Below are 22,761 nucleotides of genomic sequence, written 5' to 3' on the forward strand. Positions count from 1 at the left end.
GTAATTGTTTGCCTTTCAGGTCTGAGATTTGCAAGAATATTTATTTCAGTCTGTTACTTATTTAATTTAGCCTTCTTTTTACTCCCCAGAATTCTCTGTTGATTAATTTATATATATAATATAATATATATATATAGAGAGAGAGAGAGAGTAGTGTTTTCTGTCCATATATTGCAAGAGTGATGATGTTGCCTCCTCAAAGTTCCGAATAGTCAGCAAGTAATTGTATTCAAAAGTCTGCCTTTTGATTTGTTCTCGGATTTTAAACCTCTCTGTAGTAGCCATTATCACATTGTTTTGATCAACTAATGAAAGATCATGAATGGTAAATGGGATGTTGGGGTAAGAAAGTGGTCATGAATCTTTTTTTTTTTTTTAAATACCAAAAAGAGTTTTCTTCTAATAGTTATTTTTGGTGCTTACTTTAGAAGAAATTATTCATTCTGACAAGATTTCGGCATTCTGGAAATGACCCTGTAAAGACGCCAGTATGAGTTAGAATGGGTATTTATTAACAAAATGAAATGTAATGGAAGGTTATAATGGAAGGGATGCACAAAATACAAAATAAGGAACAAAACAATAATGGTTATGCCCTATGACCTTTTATAAACCCTTGTGGGTTGAATGTTCTTCTACAATACATAAGCTCCTTCTAACCAGCAGTATCTTCCTTAGTTCACTGGCTACCTCCTCCTCCACCTCATTGCTAGGTAAACCTCTTGCATCTGCACCTCTCCCAACTCTAAGCTCATCTAACAGAGGAGGAGAAGGGCCTCACAAGGCTATTCCCAGGAGTACGTCTGGCTTCATTCTGGCCTATGTACTTAAGATCACATCTGCTCCCACAGAGTCTCTGGCAATTACTGCAACTCTTAAAGAAACTGTGGAAATGTCACACATTGTAACAAAGCAAAACTACTGCCCACTATCGACATGGGGAAGCAATACTCTTGTAGAGTATGCCCTCAGCCTGGGACCTATATATAGACTTTATATTCTAACAGGGTGACTATATTCTGTCTCTGATACAGTATATCTTGCAGCCTTGCAGTTTCCTCTGACTTTCTGCTGTCGTTAACAGTGTAAACAAATTTTATGTTTAAAATTCCCAGTTGTTATGTGAAAGTGAAATATAATATGAACAAGTCTAATACATCTATTTAAATAACTAAAATTGTGCATGTTTTAAACAGGAATATTTAAAATTCAAACCACAGTCAGCTACGAGTCTTTATATAAAATGTACTTGGTCAATCATCTGAGTCAGTGGAGGTACATTTGTAGGAAATGCTAGCAATGAAGAGCAATGTTCTCTTTACATTAGAATGTTCTGTCATCATTAATCGTGATGTATTTGGAATTCATGGTGGGACCTTGCACAACTAGCTGTTCAATAGTTATTACAATGTCTTTGTAAAATTAAATGATGAAACATGAGATAGCCACATTGGACGCATCGCTCTTGGCTGCTATGTTTTGCAATGGCGCAAGATGTGTTTCTGATACATTACTAGTATCATTTTAACATTGTATTTTCTAAGAATCTTTCTGCCTCTGACCAGTAAGTATGCTGCAGGGGCTGTCTTTAGTAATCATTGTTGGGGAATCCCATTAGTTGATACTGCTAAATCCATAGGTCACTTTACCTGTGAGAGCCCATAGTTCATGGTTAATGCAAAGATTTGTCACTAAGTCTGTGTCTTGGCTAATTTGTTGTTTGATATTTTAATAAATAACAAAAATATATTGAAATTTAGGGGCGGCGCGGTGGCGCAGTGGGTAGCGCTGCTGCCTCGCAGTTAGGAGACCCGGGTTCACTTCCCGGGTCCTCCCTGCGTGGAGTTTGCATGTTCTCCCCGTGTCTGCGTGGGTTTCCTCCGGGCGCTCCGGTTTCCTCCCACGGTCCAAAGACATGCAGGTTAGGTGGACTGGTGACTCTGAATTGGCCCTAGTGTGTGTGCTTGGTGTGTGGGTGTGTTTGTGTGTGTCCTGCGGTGGGTTGGCACCCTGCCCAGGATTGGTTCCCTGCCTTGTGCCCTGTGTTTGCTGGGATTGGCTCCAGCAGACCCCCGTGACTCTGTGTTCGGATTCAGCGGGTTGGAAAATGGATGGATGGATGGATGTGTTCGTTCCATGTTACAATATATTGATCAAACACATACATGCATTATAGTTTGCATACTTTGGGATCTTACTGTATTTTAATATATTTTACTTTTTATTGAATACAGCATGAAGTTTGATTAACATTGATTGCCAGTGTTTACTATAAATAAATGTAGTCGATCCCATTTTGCGTGATGCCATCAAGTGATTGCCATGTTTTCTTGTGGATGGCTTTGTGCTGGAAGTAGGTATTGGCGATAAACAAGTTGTTGGTGCCACAGAACTGTAGTAGTCTTTCGTCATGGTCGGTTGTCTGTGTTGCCTAGCCATGCGGTCCTATTTCATGTTCCTGTCCGTATAATTGCCAAAGATTTGTGCATTCATGTCACCGATGACTAGGACTAGATTGTGACTTGGGATATCCATTAGGACATCCTGAAGTTGATCATAGAACACGTCCTTTTCTGCACCATCTGCTTCTTTGGTCGGCACATAAACATGAGCAGTTGTCGTCTTCGTATGCCTTGATTTGAACCATCCTGTAATGATGCGCTCATTGACAGTGCTTTTGACAGAGACAGACAGAGGTTTAAATACAAACTTATTTCTCTTGGTAAGCTGGAAGCTTCATATTAGGAAGTGTTATGAAGCTCAATAAAGGGGTTTCATATTTACTTGTGACAGGCAGCAAGGAGGCAGTCAGGAACAGGGGGAAAAAAGTTAACCCTGTTTAATCAATCCAAAAGTACAACAAAAAACAGGCAATTGTAAAATAAATAAAAATAACTTAGTTTCAGCATCTTTTGAGTTCAATGTAAGGCTTTGGCAGTGTTTCTAATGTCGCTTGTTCTATCATTCGTACAGTGCTCTGCTCCTGATCAGGACAAAGCTGCCACCATTCTAGCTTGTTGCTTTTTATAGCAGAGCAACCCAGAGGGTGGGACTTGTTAATGATGTCACAGCTGGCTATGTGTGCCATCAATAAGCATCTTCTCCGTGCTGTGGAGAAAGAACAAGATGGGGTTGACAACAGCACCCCGTCTCGTCCTGGAATGGTATCACTTACCTCGGTCTAGCTTACTAAGGGAGAACCGGGAGCACATGCATTACTTGTTAACATCCTTACTTTTTAGATTTTAGCTTAATCAATGCATTTTAAAGTGAACTGTTGACTCTAGCACATTATCAATCCTGCTGTTTACACCTGCACTTGAACAAATAAAACTGATTAAAAATGGTTGCATTTACAATTATACTTAGTGTTTATGTCATCATCATTCACAGTTAAATTCCTTCTGCAATATCTAATTTTGTAAGGAATTAGTTTAAATGATGTTGGTCAGTAGAAATATTTATATAATAAACTTTCAGAAGATTATTTTATCAACCACACTGCATTTTTGTAAAAAAGCAATTGGAGATTAACAGGAAATGATATCTGATAAATGTAGCTGTAGAAATTTTAATTAACTGGTTTCCTTGTTCATTCATTATTCAATTAATATATTTTGCACAAAAATTACTTTTCTTGTTTTGTCTTCTCAATCAAACTGGACTAATTTTAGAATACTGGCTTTTCCTTCATAAGCTAGCTTTGGATTTTTGCTCTGATTAAAACTGGTCTAGAATCAATTAATCTGTTTTCTCACACTACATTCTGACTTCCCAGAAACACTGCTTTTTTAAATAGCACAGTATCATTAGCATTCTTCAGTAAGTTTCAGTAATATTTAGAGATGAATGATAATATCAGGCAAAATAAAACATCTGTTCAGTTTACATACCACTTGTGAGAAACAAATCATCAGTGGTTCAATCTGCACAAATGCATCATTTAAATGGATGGTTCTCTCTTTAGTTTATAAGAAATTGATCCATAGGCCAGATTCTAATTATTTATTTATTATAGAGGTCTCCTTTTGCAGTGAAACATTAGTTAAGTGACTTGCAAAAAGTCTACTTTTTGTCATCTAAGGCAAGAAAACATATAAGCAACATTTGTGAAGTAGGGCAACAGGCCGTTCAGTTCAACAAAGCTTATCAATCCTATTTTCCTAATTTCTGCAAAGTAACACTTGAGTCGAGTTTTGAATGTCCCTAAAGTACTACATCGTGCCATACTGCTTAACTTATTTTATTCATATTCAAGTCCAGTTGATGTCTCAATAATAAAACATTTAAAGTACAAGTTAATATTTATTGTAATATGCCCACCATGAAAACTACAATAGGTTTGTTGTGAGCTCTAAAAAAACGTATCTCCTTTCATTGTATTAAAGGAAAAAGCAGCAGTAAGATAAGGGTACAATCCTGTGATTTTTGATGGAATCTCAGATACTAGACATTTGAGGGGGTACCCAAAAATAACCAGATTTGAAAAAAAAAAATTGTTTTAATAATTTTTACTTACAGAAACTTTAGTCTCCTTCAAAGTACTCTCCATGTGAATGAATGCACTTGTCCCAATGGTTTTCCCACTGATGGAAACATTTTTGGAATTGCTGAAAAGGAATGTTGTCCAATGCCTGCAGCGATTTTTCTTTGACTTCCTCCATGGTACAAAAATGCTTTCCTTTGAGTTCTTTTTTCATATGCCGGAACAAGGAAAATGTCACATGGAGCAAGATCAAGTGACATTCCCCCTCGTTTGAAATGTGAAAACCACTTGTAGACCTGTGTTTTACTTAAAGCTTCCTTTTAAAAGCAGTTTCAAGCCTCACTACAGTTTCAGCAGCTGTTTTCCCTAAGAGAAAACAAACTTTAACTCGGACTCTCTGTTCTTTTTGATCACCCATCACAAAAATTGCACAATACGTTTAATAAGTATCAAGAAAACCGACACAGAATGCCTTACGAATAATACAGAGCATCACCACTTGGCAGACTGCCACAGAATACTGTAACTATGCTACACCTAATGGCGAAATTCACAACCAAGTCTAGATTGTGCGCCAGGTACAGGTTCTGGTTATTTTTGGGTACCCCGTCGTATATAAACAAAATACCTGTGTGTGTATGAGGCAGTCAACTCTGCTCACACTCAGTCACAGCCACTAGATGGCGCATGCATGTACTTTTATATTTTTTTGGCTCTTGCATGTACCTCACTTCTCACTACAAAAGACCCGTGTACAGCAAACAGCACATGCAACAATGACGTTGTGCTAAAGACACAGATGAAGAGACAAAAATTCAAAACGAAGCAAACACCATGGCTCAACAATATGCAAGTGAAACACTTCAACAACGGAGGGCAAGGCTTCAGCTTTTTCCTAAAAATATTACCTATCTGGTGGTATTTTCTCGAGACAATGATTAATGGGACTCAAATGCCAGCAGTACGGCTAAGATAAGGTATTGCTTATATCTTCTTACGAAAGACAGTGAGGCAGCAAGCACTGGTGGTGTCCACGTCCTCTGCACTGGGCAGTTCTCAAGAATTAGTTGACGCCTCTCCAAGTTCACTAATATAGTAAAACTGTTAAGGTCACAATTCCTACCCCACCTTCCAAATTTTCTGTAGGTTCTTTTCCTATTTCCAAAACTAATTCTGCGCTTCTGTGTCCTGCTTTGGGTAACAAATCCTGAAGAATGCTTTAAATTTTTAGGCACCAATCAAAGCAGCTTTGAGAAGCTCAGGACCAATGGTGTTTTGGAAGCACTCGAGAATGAAACTGTTCTTGCCCTCAAGTGGCTTATGGCCCTGTAAAATTCTTGTCCTCAAGCACGTCAAGAAACTATTGTTTAAGTTGCAGTTGATGAGTGATGTCCAGGTAACACAAAAGGACTGGAGAAAATCTGACAACACAAATGAAGGAAAGTAAATAGCCCACAGTGTTTGAAATGTAAAGAGTAAAACTATTAATGAGAAGACGTATTTGTAGCAGATATGAATATGAGGAGTTTTAATGCTGTGGGAAGCAGCCCGGACACAGACAGACGGACATCATTTTCAAGTCCAGCACACACGTTTATTTACAATAAGTAAGTGCACAAACCCAGTACCGCAGCACCATTCACCCTAGTCCAGGCCAAAACCACAGTTTGCCTTTTCTTCTTCGGACCTCCTCCGTCTCTCTCCACTCGACCTTGTCCTCCTCCACCCGACTCCAGCCCTGAATGAAGGGAGGCGGCCCCTTTTATAGTTCCCTGTATGTGCTCCAGGTGTGTCCCGGCAATCTTCCACCGACACGCCCCAGTGTGGCGGAAGTGCCGGCTGCATCCCCGGAAGCACTCCGGGTGTCCCTGCTCCTTTTCCCTCCAGCACTTCCTGGTGTGGCGGAAGTGCTGAGGTCCAGGTCTGCCAAGGCATCCGGGCGCCCCCTGGCGGTGACCACGGGTCCCTACAGCGTTGAGCTTCAAAGCTCCGCACCCGTGGCCGCCAAAGCAACCAGGGCGGTCGCCCCCTCGTGGTCTGGAGGAGGCGTGAGCCCTCTTCTGGTCCTCTTGGGGTGTCCCGGCAGGATACCACCCCCAGCCGCGTGCCACAATGCATATAGAAAACATTAATTACAGTGTATATATCTGTTGAGATATAACAGATTACATTTGTATAAAAACATCACCTTGTGACTTTTGAGTAGAAATTCTCCATCTGAAGTGTGCAATTTTTTCCTGTACTAACTTAGGGTCACAGGAAGCCACAGTCTCTTAAGTGTAAGACATGAATAGTCCCTGGGTGGAGTTCTCTTTCATTACATGGCACACTCCTATCTTGGCAATTTAAAATTGCCTATAAATCTAAGAAGTGGGTTTAAAAGATGTAGGAGGAAAATCCACACATACCCAGGGAGAATATGCAAACTCCATAAAGACCGTGACAAGGCCAACATTTGAGCCTGGTTGTCACAGATGCAAAAATAAATTTTAATTATACACATTTTGAAAACTTTGAATATACTAATTGAAAATTATTTATATAATATAAACAAAAGATCCTTTTTTTGCCATCTTATGATAAATTATTGTCAAGAAAGTTAATTTCATATTTACTGTTAACAATAATACAGCTCGCTAAAATTAATGTTACAGTCTGTCATTGATTCAAATATCATTTTTCTTAAACATACTTAAAAGATATTTTAACTTGTCGTGTATAATTTAAAATAGCCGTACAGTCTGGGTAATAAACTATTTTTATTTCTTTTAAAATTTATGGCGGCTGCTGTTCTGCTAATGGAGAAAGTATAAAACTCACAAGCTTGCAATATAACTCTTTTACCAGAGTTTACTTTACAAGATGTTTCCTGGTTGTTAACCAAATTGTTTTTTTGTTTTTTGTAATCAATATAACTGGTAAAAAAAACCAACATAATACTATTTCAATCATACATTAAACAGAAAACCTTATTTTAGAAGGTGGACAGTGTACTAATATATGTACATTTCTGGATAGTTTGAGTAACATAACAACAAGTAACACTGACTAAATCAGAAATTAGATATCTCAAGTGTTGCTATTTGTCAAAGCATTTTTTCTGTTTTCTACACACTAGTAGAAGTGTTTAAAATCAAAATATTTCTTATTCATGAACATATCCACAGATTCAGGCCACATTTTCCTTTCCTAAGCTTGGCAAAGGAGGTGCATGCACTTGTTTTTATGCTTCTTTTACAGTTTTGTGTGGTAAAGATAATGCATACATACAAGAAGTTTACAAAGCTAAAAAAGAGTAACGTGAAAGATGTCTGGAAAGGACTGGGCACAAATACTGGTCTCGAGCAATCTAGCACTTAGGTGCTAGAAGGGAATATGGACAAAGCTACCTGCCATCTTCTTACAATGACAGTCTCCCCACATCATCCCTACTACATCAACAACTTTGTCAGTTGGAATAGCCGGTGATGTGTCTGTCTCTGACCAGCAGTGTGGGTTATCCACAACTGAAGACCAAGTAAGGAGACAACTGTGGAAGCTGCACGCTGGAAAATATGTAGGACCAGATGGAGTCAGTCCTTGAGTTCTTATGGCCTGTGCTGACCAACTTTGTGGTGTCATCTGTCACCTGTTCTTTCATCCCAAAGGCTCCAGAAAGTGCTGCTGCTGTGGAGAACATTGTTCCTGTTCCAGAGAAGGCGGGTGCCTCTTCACCTAATGACTACACACACACACACACGCACGCATGCATGCACGCACACAAACACACACACAAACACCACTGCACCATTTTATAATCACCAGCCTTCACCAGTCTTTGGAATGTGGCATGAACCAGAGTGCCTGGAGAAAAAAATATGCAGACCACTCAAGACAGAACCCAGGATGGTATTTTAACCCAGGCTTTTAGATCTGTAAGGCAGCGATGCTAACAACTGCATTTCCTCTGTCAAACTAATAATCAAATGTATTAATTCTGTGACCCACAGTGCCCCTACCCTTATTTTCCACACTGCAATCCAAATTACGCCATCTAGGCCAGGTAGCATAATGCTATAAACAAGACTGTTAGGAGCTGTTCATATGTTGCCTTGCTTGCCATCCTCAGCAGTTTCACTTCACTCTTGGCTGAATCAAATGCTATTTTGCAGGTTCATCACTCTGTAAGATGGAAGTAAATATGCTTTCCACTTAAGATTCTAACAAAAGGCATTATCTGATTTGCTTTTTTTAAAAAATTCTATTAAAATTCTTTAAATTAAGATTTTAACTATCACAAAACATTATTATTTGTGGTTCATCTGTGGATCAGAGAGAAGAATATCTGTCTAAAAAGGTTGTAAAAGAAAAATAAAATATTTAATTAAAATGTAAAAGCTTACCATTTTTGGTCTATGCATATGTCACCAAGATAAAGAATGTTTTAGTAATAAATAATGGAAAAATCATATTATATGGGAAAATGAGCAAATAATGAAGAATGAAATGCCTATAATAAGATAATCAGTGCGCTAAGGCATGTCTTGGATTAAAACCTCTGCAATAAGTTGTAGTGCCGTAGTAATCCTTTCAAGCAAGACAAAGAAAATGGAGAAGGGAAATTTGTGTTTTAGTGAAGACTTTTCACTTTTTTCTCTGATACGCTCACTTTGAATGTTCTTTTGTTAAAGTATTAGTCGAAACTATAAAACCAAATTGAAACTGTGGTCAAAACCACAATGAAACTGTGAACCCTGGAGGAAATGACTTCGACACACACAGAGACACACAGATGATGTAACAGTTAAGGTTCTCGTGATGGGGTGTTTCTATACTTCTTTTTTCAGAGGACCATAGAAGCTGAATAGTGTGTAGCTAATAATCTAATGAGCAAAACGTGATTATAGTTTAATATGAGGTGCTATTATGCAGAGTAACAGAGTGATTGCATTCTCACAAAAATATAGCAGTGTAGTTTATGCAAGGCAGATCATTTAAAATTTGAGACCATCCTGTATGTGTGTCCTGTACTGTACATTGAAGACAAAATGGGACAGTCCTAGTTGGCATAATGTTCCTGAATAAAATACAGTGAGTTACAGTGTAATTAATAAACAGATCAGGATTAACAAATTGTGGTTATCCCATAAATACAACAAATAATGGGTTTAAACACCTTGCAGCAGCTGATAGCAAGTAAGTGAGCATTCCCAATTATGCTGTACCATTTTACTATAACAAAGTGGCACACAGCATAGGAATATTAGCTTACTAATGCCAATTAATAACAAATAAGTGATCAGACCATCTACAGCAAACCATCATTCATCTTAGGGGCAGGAAAGAAAAAAAAACTTGACCTAACATTTAGAGCAAACCTGCATTTATCTTAGGGGTACAAATTGAGGAGTGCAGTTTGAGAACAAATAAGAGATCACAAGGACCAAGGGAAATTAGAGCAAACCAACATTTATTCTAGGTATCATAAGAACAGGTCAGTAAAAAATAAAAACATTGGGTCAAACTGGGGAGTGCTAAGTCACAAGGAAAGTTTGTAACAAATAAGGGATAAGGGATCAGGTTTTGTTGACAGTACCAGGCGATGAGAATAATAGAGAGCCAATACTTAAAACCATAAGTCCATACATTTTGTTCTGCTCACCCATTTGTTGCGTGGCAGAGGCTGATGCTGGGAAGTTTATTTATTTATTAAAGTATGTATGTATGTGCATTTGATTATAGGGTCAGCAGTCAATTGCTTCCAAATGATGAAAAGGTGGAGGAAAATATGAGAACATAGTAGCATGTACACTTACAGCTACAGAAAACTACAGTATGTGCAGTTCCAGCTCAACCCATTGTATGTGTGAAATTGTGCATTTCTTTTATGTTTGTGCACATATTTTTGGGGTAATCCATTTGTTGCATGCATTTTACATTAAATAGTAATTCCAGATCCACCCTGGTATGAAGGAGGATAGGTTGGGTGTGTTCTTTATGTTAACCAGTTAGAAGAAGCTAAAAACATCCTAGACATTTAGATCAATAGCACATACAGCATCTAACTTACTAGAGTGCTACTCTATCAGAAGACCAAAATCTGTAACAATAAGGGACTAAGTCTTTTTGGAAAGTAATGATATAAAAGTAAAGTGAAATGGAGACGTTAACAGATAGCTCATTAGTGGATCCTGTTTTCAGTTACTGTCTGTGTTATACTTCCGTGTCTAGGGATCATCCCCAGCCACTAGTGACCCTGGATGAGTTAACCAAGGTTGAGAATGGTATGTGATGTTATCTAATGTCTACAACTTTCCTTTTCTCTGATAGTTTCTTAATGGCTGTGACCATTCTTATACCTACAACTTCAGTTCTTTGTAAGTCAGCAAGACTTAAAATGACATACTCCCAGCTGCTGCCTCTCAAGCTCATAACTGTCTCAGATTTACTTCCATTTGAAGCAGTATATATATAATAATTATACAGCAATTAGAAACAATCAACTGAATGAATACATCAGTGCAATCAGAATGAAAAACTGCAGCAAGAGGCCTGTGCCAAATGCCACAAATCCAGTCTTTTTATAAACCCACAAGTGCCCTCTTCTGGCAGCATATAAAATGTCTATGGCTGTAAACATACTGTGAAGTTCTTCCATCTTAGATTAAATATAATTACTGTATTACCATAGTCTGGTAACAGGTAAAATAAAATGTACCATAAGTATGTATTATTTCTTATTTCCAACATATCAATTTTAAATAAACATTTAAGAAGTGTTATTATTTATTTGAATCTTGGCCTATACCTGTAGTAAAGTTAAGAATACAATCAGACATTTTTTGAGTAAGCACATACACACATAATGTTACTTTACTGTCCAGTTTCTTACTCTTTGGCATATATACTGCTCAAAAAAATGAAAGGAACACTGTTTAATCAGAGTATAGCATCAAGTCAATGAAACTTCTGAGATATTGATCTGGTCAGAGGGGGTTGTTAATCAGTTTCAGCTGCTTTGGTGTTAATAAAATTAACAACAGGTGCACTAGAGGGGCAATAATGAGACGACCCCCAAAACAAGAATGGTTTAACAGGTGGAGGCCACTGACATTTATCCCTCCTCATCTTTTCTGACTGTTTTTTCACTAGTTTTGCATTTGGCTACGGTCAGTGTCACTACTGGTCGCATGAGGTGATACCTGGACCCTACAGAGGTTGCACAGGCAGTTCAACTTCTCCAGGATTACAGATCAATACGTGCCATTGCCAGAAGGTTTGCTGTATCACCCAGCACAGTCTCAGGGGCATGGAGGAGTGTCCAGGAGACAGGCAGTTACTCTAGGAGAGCTGGACAGGGTCATAGAAGGTCCTTAACCCATCAGCAGGACCGGTATCTGCTCCTTTGGGCAAGGAGGAACAGGATGAACACTGCCAGAGCCCTACAAAATGACCTCCAGCAGGCCACTGGTATGAATGTCTCTGACCAAACAATCAGAAACAGACTTCCTGAGGGTGGCCTGAGCGCCCGACATTCTCTAGTGGGCCCTGTGCTCACATGCCTGGCACCGTGGAGCTCGATTGGCATTTGCCATTGAATACCAGCATTGGCAGGTCCACCACTGGTGCATTGTGTTTTTTACAGATGAGAGCAGGTTCAACCTAAGCACTTGTGACAGATGAGAAAGGGTCTGGAGAAGCAATGGAGAACGTTATGCTGCCTGCAACATTGTTCAGCACGACCGGTTTAGTGGTGGGTCGGTGAAGGCATATCCATGGAGGGACGCACAGACCTCTACAGGCCAGACAACGGCACCTTGACTGCCATTAGGCATCGGGATGAAATCCTTGGACCCATTGTCAGACCCTATGCTGGTGCCTCATGTGGCGAGAGTATGCAAGCATTTCCTGGAGGATGAAGGAATTAATACCATTGACTGGCCCCCATGCTCGCCTGACCCAAATCCAATAGAACACCTCTGGGATGTTATGTTTTGGTCCATCCGACGCCGCCAGGTTGTACTCAGACTGTCCAGGAGCTCAGTGATACCCTTGTCCAGATCTCGGAAGAGATCCCCCAGGACACTGTCCTTCCTCTCATTAGGAGTATGCCTTGACGTTGTCAGGCATGCATACAAGTACTTGGGGGCCATACAAATTACTGAGTACGATTTTGAGTTGCTGCAATGAAATTTCAGCAAAATGGACTAGCCTGCCGCATCATTTTTTCACTTTGGTTTTCGGAGTGTCTTTGAATTCAGCTCTCTCTAGGTTGATAATTTTCATTTTCATCAAACAATGTGGCATCCTTTCGTTCCTAACACATTACCCAATCCATATCAATATAGATATCCAGCAGGATTTTTTTTCCCCATTGAAATCTGATGTGTTTTCAAAGTGTTCCTTTAATTTTTTGAGCATTTTTTAAACTATCCTGCAGCTGATTGCCATTTTCCTAGTCCCTCCTTCCAGCAGGCTGCTTAATCCTTTGTGTGGTCACAGGCAGGTGGCCACTAGCCCTGGCAGCATCAAGACATAAGTCTGAACAGGATATCAGCCCATTACGGGGCACATTCTAGCACACAGCTTTGTTCACTTATGGTGGACCAGTTTATACATTCCAGTTAACCAAATGTGCTTTGAAAGGTGTGGAAGATGACCCGGACACAGATAGGCGGACACTTTCAAATCACCCAACCCATGTTTATTATAAGTCTCCATATTTACAACCAGTGCACACACACCCCAAAGTCCAGCCCATCTATCCAAATGCCTCACTCTCTTCAGGCTGCCTCCTTGCCTCCTCCAAGACCTCGTCCTTCCTTCACTCCCGACTCCAGCCCCTGAACAGAGGGAGGCGGCCCCTTTTATAATCACCTGGATGTGCTCAAGTTGCCTCCCAACAATCTTCTGGCAGCACTTCCGCCACACTGGGTGTCCCCGATCCTCTCCCCCCCCCAGCACTTCCGGGTGTGGTGGAAGTGCTGAGTTCCAGGGCTCCCAAGGCATTGGGGCACCCCCTGGAAGTGACCACGGGCCCCTACAGGGTTGAGCTTCAAAGCTCTGTACCCATGGCCCCCATAGCCACCAGGGCGGTCACCCCCACGTGGTCTGGGGGAGGCATAAGCCCTTCTTCGGTCCTCCGGGGTGTCCCAGCCGGGTCGCCCCCCCAGCCATCTGTGACAAAGGTAAGAGAAAACGAGTACCCAGAGAAGATCCACTTGGTGGCATAGGGATCATGAAAACTTCACACAGAGAGTAACCAAAACAGTAATTGAACCTAGAGCTCTGAAACCATCAGGCAGCTGTGATGAATGCTGTGCTTCCAGGCTGCTTCATTTTACTAATCTATCCAACTATTTTCTTAGTTAGTCCATTACAGAGTTGTGGAGCAGTAGAGCTTTCAAATGGTTACAAAGCATTAACTGATCCTAGATGGATGCACAAACTCATAGCCGGCTTATCTTACACTGGAAGACTTTAAAGACACCAGTTAAGCTAAAGAGCATGTCTGTGAAATGTGGGAAGAAACTGGAGTTCTCAGGGTCACAGAAAGAGCCTACACAACTCAATCCAAATGAAGGTCAGGGCATGCTTCTTCAAAGCATCAACACCAAAAACAAAATATAAAAAAACGCTTTGATAAACATTCAAAGTATATTTTTAAAGATACATAACAAAGGAGAACATCAACCCCCACCACTGCCTGTTTCCCACAACTTGTAAGTGTTAAGAATTGTACTTAAGTAATGTATTAAATGTATTATAATGTATTAAACCTGTGCCACAACATTCCAAACCATTTTTTAAATTTTATTTAGGTAGGACAAGTTATCCAGGCCTTAAAGAATGTCTCCATTGCCATTTCTTAATGTTAGCAGTGGATGACCATTTGTATTTCAAAGCAGAACCATAGTGTGTGTGTATGAGAGAGAAAGTGAGCATGAAAGATCAAGGAGAAGAAAGATGTCATGGGAGAGAAGATATACAGTGGCAAGGATAAAAAACAGTTGGAAAAAATAGACTAGTAAGGACAAACAGAAGGACAGCTTCAAAAAATGTGGAGAACTGAACCACAAACTTTTAGTGAACAGAACTGACATAAGGGATTGTGTCAAGTTTTAAAGTGAATTGCTTACAAGGAGTAAGATGCAGTGCATAAATCGGAACTGGGTAATTTGATGATTGGAATTTTAGAGGGTAGAGCACTACTAATAATAGTTCTGCAGGATGGAGTGATATGGAATGGGGGATCACATTGCTAAATTGAATATATAAGACTTGTAAGATGCTTTACACAATGTAGCAGATAAGTTAGTTTGTGGTTTCTTAAATGATTAAAGGAAACGAAACACAGTAAGTGGGTGGTGGTGGAGGTAAAATGGAGAAACTCCACGTCTTTTGATATGATCTCATGTGGAGATAGAAGAAATAAAGAGTGAAAAGAGGAATAGAGAACCTGGATCGCAGTGCTTGGAATGTTGGGAGCCCTGAGTTGTCAAATATGTTTCTGAGAATTTTAAGCCGTGATGTATCCAGGTCAAAAAGGATACACAGTAGATTGCCTTCCAGTTCAGAAGACCTCAGTCTGGAATATTGGTGTGTGGGAATACCAACAAGCGTTGGCACTTAAGATCCCCCTCCACTCTGTGCCAGATGTTTAGTGCATAGTAATGAGATGGCCCAGATTGGGAAAGAGGGTTTTATTTTCAGTGTAGTAAAGGGGTGATCTTGGATTTTATTTTCAGTGTACTAATAGGGAGAACAGGTAAGGAATGAGGGAGGCCAAACTGAATTTAGAGGGAAACCATGTTGGAAGGCTAAGAAGGCAGTTTATCGAGCTACATATTGGAAGGAGCATATAACCCCAATAACAGAGTTCCAAATCTGTAAGCTATACTGCCCCAATTATATCATCATGGGTTAAACTGGCATGCATGATGTTTCTTGCTATTTCATAAGTAGTCTGAAAGAAGGGATTTGATTAGTACTTGATGGGAGGGTGAGACAGAAAATTTATGTGGAGTACAACATGTATTTTAATAATAGCCTAAACAAAAAGAATAGGACAACAGGCTGGGAAAAAATTAAGGAATTCTCCTTTTTGTCTCAAGTTGGATATGTCAAGATATATGAATGAGCTTATTCAAAACAAAGAGTAGGGAAAAGTGGACTGTAGCCAGAGAGTATTTAGGGAAAGAAGATCTGATTCAATTGATTTTGTATCCCAAAAACGTTTTGTAAGAGTTGAATAAATTAATAATGAAGCTGGTCAGAAGAGCCACTTGCCATGACAAAGGGAAATTCCGTCAATTTATAATAAAACGTTTAGGGGATACCAAGTGCACTGATGGGAGACATTAGATCCACTTTCCAAACTGGTATGACAAAGCCTTCCAGAGAAAGTTTAAATACAGTGGTGTGAAAAACTATTTGCCCCCTTCCTGATTTCTTATTCTTTTGCATGTTTGTCACACAAAATGTTTCTGATCATCAAACACATTTAACCATTAGTCAAATATAACACAAGTAAACACAAAATGCAGTTTGTAAATGGTGGTTTTTATTATTTAGGGAGAAAAAAAAATCCAAACCTACATGGCCCTGTGTGAAAAAGTAATTGCCCCCCTGAACCTAATAACTGGTTGGGCCACCCTTAGCAGCAATAACTGCAATCAAGCGTTTGCGATAACTTGCAATGAGTCTTTTACAGCGCTCTGGAGGAATTTTGGCCCACTCATCTTTGCAAAATTGTTGTAATTCAGCTTTATTTGAGGGTTTTCTAGCATGAACCGCCTTTTTAAGGTCATGCCATAGCATCTCAATTGGATTCAGGTCAGGACTTTGACTAGGCTACTCCAAAGTCTTCATTTTGTTTTTCTTCAGCCATTCAGAGGTGGATTTGCTGGTGTGTTTTGGGTCATTGTCCTGTTGCAGCACCCAAGATCGCTTCAGCTTGAGTTGACGAACAGATGGCCGGACATTCTCCTTCAGGATTTTTTGGTAGACAGTAGAATTCATGGTTCCATCTATCACAGCAAGCCTTCCAGGTCCTGAAGCAGCAAAACAACCCCAGACCATCACACTACCACCACCATATTTTACTGTTGGTATGATGTTCTTTTTCTGAAATGCTGTGTTCCTTTTACGCCAGATGTAACGGGACATTTGCCTTCCAAAAAGTTCAACTTTTGACTCATCAGTCCACAAGGTATTTTCCCAAAAGTCTTGGCAATCATTGAGATGTTTCTTAGCAAAATTGAGACGAGCCCTAATGTTCTTTTTGCTTAACAGTGGTTTGCGTCTTGGAAATCTGCCATGCAGGCCGTTTTTGCCCAGTCTCTTTCTTATGGTGGAGTCGTGAACACTGACCTTAATTGAGGCAAGTGAGGCCTGCAGTTCTTTAGACGTTGTCCTGGGGTCTTTTGTGACCTCTCGGATGAGTCGTCTCTGCGCTCTTGGGGTAATTTTGGTCGGCCGGCCACTCCTGGGAAGGTTCACCACTGTTCCATGTTTTTGCCATTTGTGGATAATGGCTCTCACTGTGGTTAGCTGGAGTCCCAAAGCTTTAGAAATGGCTTTATAACCTTTACCAGACTGATAGATCTCAATTACTTCTGTTCTCATTTGTTCCTGAATTTCTTTGGATCTTGGCATGATGTCTAGCTTTTGAGGTGCTTTTGGTCTACTTCTCTGTGTCAGGCAGCTCCTATTTAAGTGATTTCTTGATTGAAACAGGTGTGGCAGTAATCAGGCCTGGGGGTGGCTACGGAAATTGAACTCCGGTGTGATACACCACAGTTAGGTTATTTTTTAACAAGGGGGCAATTACTTTTTCACACAGGGCCATGTAGGTTTGGATTTTTTTTCTCCCTAAATAATAAAAACCATCATTTAAAAACTGCATTTTGTGTTTACTTGTGTTATATTTGACTAATGGTTAAATGTGTTTGATGATCAGAAACATTTTGTGTGACAAACATGCAAAAGAATAAGAAATCAGGAAGGGGGCAAATAGTTTTTCACACCACTGTAGGTGAAGGAACATTGGACAGCTTTGAACTCTACAAATTCCGAAGGGTTTATAGGTAATAGGTTAACAATAATTGCTATTATTAGAGTTTTTTCTTCTTTTTTTGTCCTATTAATGAATACTGCTTCTCATCTCAAGGAAATGCCTAGGTCAAAAGCAACTGTGCAGCTAGGAAGAGAAACACAGCTAGTGAGCAATGGGTTGGGATATTGACTATTTGTATACAGTTGGCAACGATATTATCTATGGGATAATAAGCCCTAATGAAGCCGGTGGGATTTGGATGTACTAATTTGCTGTGTCCCATTTTTAAAATAAAAATGTTTGACTTAGTCTATAAAGTCATATGATCAAATTAAGCCATTATTTAACACATTGGGATAAGAACCTACTGATCTAAATGTTGATATGCTCTCTCCTACACTATTCCGTATTCAACTCTCTGTTTTCTACCACAGTAAAGATTTTAAAGTATTATTTTTGTTCATTCTCCCACAGGTATTACATGGCTGGCACTGGATCTCTTAACCTCCTGCAGTATGAAGTGATACATGCTGGTAGTGGGGCCGAAGAACATCTTGGAACGAATTCCATCCCTCCGCTACAGCCAATTTTAAAGAAGACAGCCATTTTAGGATCCTGTGTGTTTTATGTATTCTTTATTTCCATCATTGTGTTCCCGGCTATCTTATCAGGTATTGAGTCGGTGCACAAGAACAGTGGCAGCCCTTGGACCACGACTTACTTTACTCCACTTACCACCTTTCTCCTCTACAACATGGCTGACTTTTGTGGACGGCAGATTACAGTTTGGATCCAATTCCCCGGGCCGAAGAGCAAACTTTTGCCAGGAGCGGTGCTGCTCCGTACCATCTTTGTGCCACTTTTCATGTACTGTAACTATCAGCCACGCAATCACATCAAGACAGTGGTATTCACTACAGATGTCTATCCCATAATTTTTACCTCCTTCCTGGGTCTCTCAAATGGTTATCTGGGGACTTTGCCAATGATCTATGGACCAAAAGTTGTCCACCGGGATCTGGCTGAAGCGGCCGGTGTGGTCATGTCTTTCTTTTTAATGTTGGGACTGGCAGTCGGAGCTGCATTTTCAGTTATCATTGTGCATTATATCTAAAAATGGCAGAAAGCATTAAGGCCACAACTTTAAAAAAGAGAAAATGCTAAAAACATTAGACTCTTAACATGCTGCGTTCATGTAGCACTTTGGATTTTAAGCCTGTGGTTTCAATTTTAACAGTGAACTCATCCAAGCAGGATGAAATACTATCTGGGATACCCTCCAGAGGACAAATACATGTCACCCTTTTATTTGCTCAGGTTTTTAATTTTGGTGTATTTTAGACAGCCAAAGGGCTGCTTAAATCATGTCTTAAAGACTTATTTTAATTAAGTGCCTTCTTTTGTGGGGTTGGAACCTGGAAATACATCAGCCGCTCATTTGCTTTCATTCAGGTTTATTTCCTTCTGGTATCTGTTGGCTTGTCAAACTGAATGTATGACATATTCTAGTAATTTACCACCTTTACTTGACCATCGGATGACCTTTCTTCATAGTGGCCAATTTAATTAAAGACAGATTCTTGTTTTAGTAACTCCACACGCTTTAACTATCTGCAAACTGCCTTCTCTTTTGAAATATTCTGCCCTACAGAGCCTGAATATTTGGCAGGTATCATCAGCTTTTATGCTCAGTCAAGCCTCTACTGCCCTTCTGTAACTAACGAGCCATATTAGCTGTCAGTGAGCCTGCTAAGCATAAGGCCAGACTTTTTCTTCTGATTTCTTAGGTTCTTGAGACACTACCTGTGCTTTTTATGTAGGCCAACCATAACACTTGAAAAGTATGCAGTCTTCAATTGAGAGTTAAGTAGTTTTGCCTGCATGATGTTCATAAAAGAATATTCCACGATGATTAACTTAATGAAGGTATGTTACAGTACATAGACAGACTTTTTTTCATGGGTGCTAGTTTGGGTGATGCTGCTGGCCTGTCAAGCAAAACTAAAGTGTCTTAGGACTGATGGTACTGTACACAAACTATATTGTTATTTTTATTTACTAGGGCCAATAAGATGGTGCAGCAGGTATAGTAACTCAGTTTAAGCCGATGATGCATTGTTTATGCTGTTGGTATGAATTCTCTTACAAATTTATGCTTTCACGTTCATGGGCAAACCTAAATTTTGCCTGTATGGGAATATTTCTTTTTGTGAGCTCCCTTTTTATCCTCTCCAAGATCAGTTGTGTCTTACACCTGTTTTTTTCATTTTACTATCATTCCTCACTAGGATTAACCAAATTAGAAAAAAAATATACAGTACAATACAATTGGATATAAGAGAGATGTTCACCTGCCTGGTAAGTATGTGGGTGTCTGTAATATTCATGCAATTGGATATCTGACTGTACATTTTACTTTCTGTGTACTTTCACTGCTTTTTCCACACGTAGTGTGCCGTAGTAGTGATGGGTGAGTTGTAAATGATTAGCTCTTTTTGAACAATTGTTTTCAGTAAATCATGGGAATCGTTTTGCGAACAAAAATTAATCAGTAGAGCACAAAGCACGTGTGCGATGCCATCAGCCTCTGTTGTTTAGTTGTTTAAAGTGCCTATGCAAGCGCTGCCCATGCCCACTTATGATTCTCATTCGGTTCACTAGTGATTCCTTCAAGTTAGAACTAAATCGTTATAGGCGAATGAGAACTCTGTCAGTGATCGTTCTATTACTCATCATACAAGTACAATACAGTAACAACATATTTATTTTAGAATGTCTTGTTTGTTTTATACAATTTGTTATTAGAATTGTTCTAAATAGAATAAATATAATATTAAAACTAATACGTTTATGTCCCTTTGTACATTCAACAAATTAGTCAAATAGAAGTGAACTTTATAAAAAAAAAATTCAATCAATTATTTGCTTTCAACTTTACTGTAATACACACCTTTTACAGCTTATTGAATACACCAAAGAAAGTACCATGCAATGAATTTTTGAGTTTGAACCGAATCATTACCCGAGAATGAGTCATACGATTCCCTTTCATTTGATTTGTGAACAAGTCATGTGATTCTCATTTATTTAAGTTTGTGAACTGAATCATTACTTGCAAATGAGTCACATGGTTCTCATTCATTTGAATCGCAAAGAGTTACACATTTTAATTCATTTGACTCATGAACTAAATCATTGCCCGAGACTCAGTCACACGATTCTTGTTCATTTGATTTGCAAGCGAATCACTGAATTATTACCCAAGAACACATCTTTTTCACTTACGATTCTCGATCATAGTATTTCATTTTAATTAAAGGTGCTATATAAATAAAATCTGTTATTACTGTTTGTTAATTATGCATTTTCAGTAAATTGTCATGCTTCGTGCTTCCAAATAAGTTAATAAATATATGATATGAACTATCATGTGTAATATCTAAACAAATATAAATACAATTAAACATTTGCGATTAATTTGTTTTTTATTGTGGAAGAATCAAACAAATCAAATTAGCTTAATTGGGTAGTTCGAAAGAATGGAAGCAGTGAAGTGAATTAAAATGGCCATCACTGCTGTACTGTCCATCCTTCGGGTTGAGTTTGCATATTGCATAACTGGCAGTTTTGGACCATTACCTTAAAGGAGTATCCACCCAAAAAATATTTTTATATGTTACTTATGTACTTACTTTGTAGTGATGACTGAAAAAAAAATTGTGTCATGTTGTCACACAGAACAGAGATAAAACAAAGTTTCTGATAAAAGGGCATATATGGCAACCAACATCAAACAATATCAAAATGTCTATGCCATATTGCATAATTACACGTGGAGTTAGCCAGTTGTATCTTCAAAACATCCCAAACACATACTTTTAATAAATTATTGTTTAACAAATCGCTTCCAGAAAACACCCCTGTGTATTAAAATGGAACACATTGTAATGTGGAAGACCCACTCCCCCCTCATTCAATGGTCACAAGTCCTGCCCAGTAACAGCTTATTTTCTGTCTTTTTTTCACTTCACTAGTGTACAGTCCACTCCCTGGCTGGAGGTGGTGTTGCACAGTAAGGTGGGAAGTGAGTAGACAGCTCAGCTGATGTCATTCAGAAGTGCTCCACTTGCAAGTGTTAGAGGTAATATCTGTACAGGATAGCACCAGGAATTATTAGCTCAGGCCAATAAAAGGCTGCTTCTGAGGGCAAGGTGTCACGGGTTCATGGGTGGCAACCGGCAGTTACCGCAGTCAAATCTGTGAACTGAGGTGGCTCGTTGTGCAAGTCCATAGCAATACACTTGTTCTCTTCCGTATGTTTTTTCTCCAGGTACTGGGCTTTCCTTCTACAACCTTGCATGTTAGGTTAACCGGTGATTCAAAATTACCCTAAAGTGAATATCAGTTTCTGAGTGTCTTCCAATGGAACATGTCCAAGCCAGGCTTGTTTCCTGCTTTGTATTTAAGGGTACAGGGATTGGCTTTAGCTCTCCATGACCCAGATCAGAAAAACAGATTGATGTATGGATGGCTTCCTTCGCATTTGTATTGTTGTTTATTGCTATTATAGTCAGATATCATTTCTCGCCATGTGTTTACATTTTATACTAGCAAAGTTATTATATTCCAAGTATTATTCCCAGGCACCTTTATCTGAGATCATGGCATAGTCTAATAGTTTACATTCTGTACTATTTTTACAATTAGTGCACAGTGAGGCTCATTGACTCACTTAGGGTGTATTAGTGAGTTGGAGGCAGAACTTGAACAGACAGCTTTGGCCTTTAAAGCCCAAAGGAATACTCCACTCAAAAATGTTTTATATTGAAAAAAAATTTTGGTCACTACAAACTACATGGGGTATTATAATTTGTAGTGACCGGAAAAAAATTTAAATCTCATGTTGTCGTGCATAACAGAGATAACAACATTTCAGATAAAACACATATGTATGATGACCAACGTTGGACAATAGCAAACATTATCAAAATGTGTATGAAAAAATCTCATATTACTCAAGTTGCATAAATCACATGTGAAGTTAGCCATTTGTATGCTCACAACTTCCCAAATGCATGTACTTTTAATAAAATATTGTTTAAAAATATCACTTCTGGAAAACGCTGCTGTGAACAAAAACAGATCACTGTCAAATGTGGCTGAGCATTTGAATTGAAGAGTCCCATCCCCTCTCATTCATTGGTCACATTAACATTTTATTCATTGGCTGACATTGCAG

At 39.1% G+C, this 22,761-nt stretch overlaps 1 protein-coding gene across 2 annotated transcripts in view; it reads left to right on the forward strand.

Moving 5' to 3' along the window:
* Positions 1 to 19,114, forward strand: part of slc29a3 (solute carrier family 29 member 3) — an 88,828-nt gene extending 69,714 nt beyond the window's left edge. For both annotated transcript variants that reach the window (XM_051923905.1, XM_051923906.1), the window contains one exon: positions 17,997 to 19,114. In XM_051923905.1, the coding sequence (XP_051779865.1) occupies positions 17,997 to 18,636 (640 nt within the window). In that variant the 3' untranslated portion in view covers positions 18,637 to 19,114. The remainder of the gene's footprint in view (positions 1 to 17,996) is intronic.
* Positions 19,115 to 22,761: the final 3,647 nt, after the last annotated feature.

This window comes from Erpetoichthys calabaricus, chromosome 2 (genome assembly GCF_900747795.2).
Source record: "Erpetoichthys calabaricus chromosome 2, fErpCal1.3, whole genome shotgun sequence".
NCBI classification, from domain to species: Eukaryota; Metazoa; Chordata; class Cladistia; order Polypteriformes; family Polypteridae; genus Erpetoichthys; species Erpetoichthys calabaricus.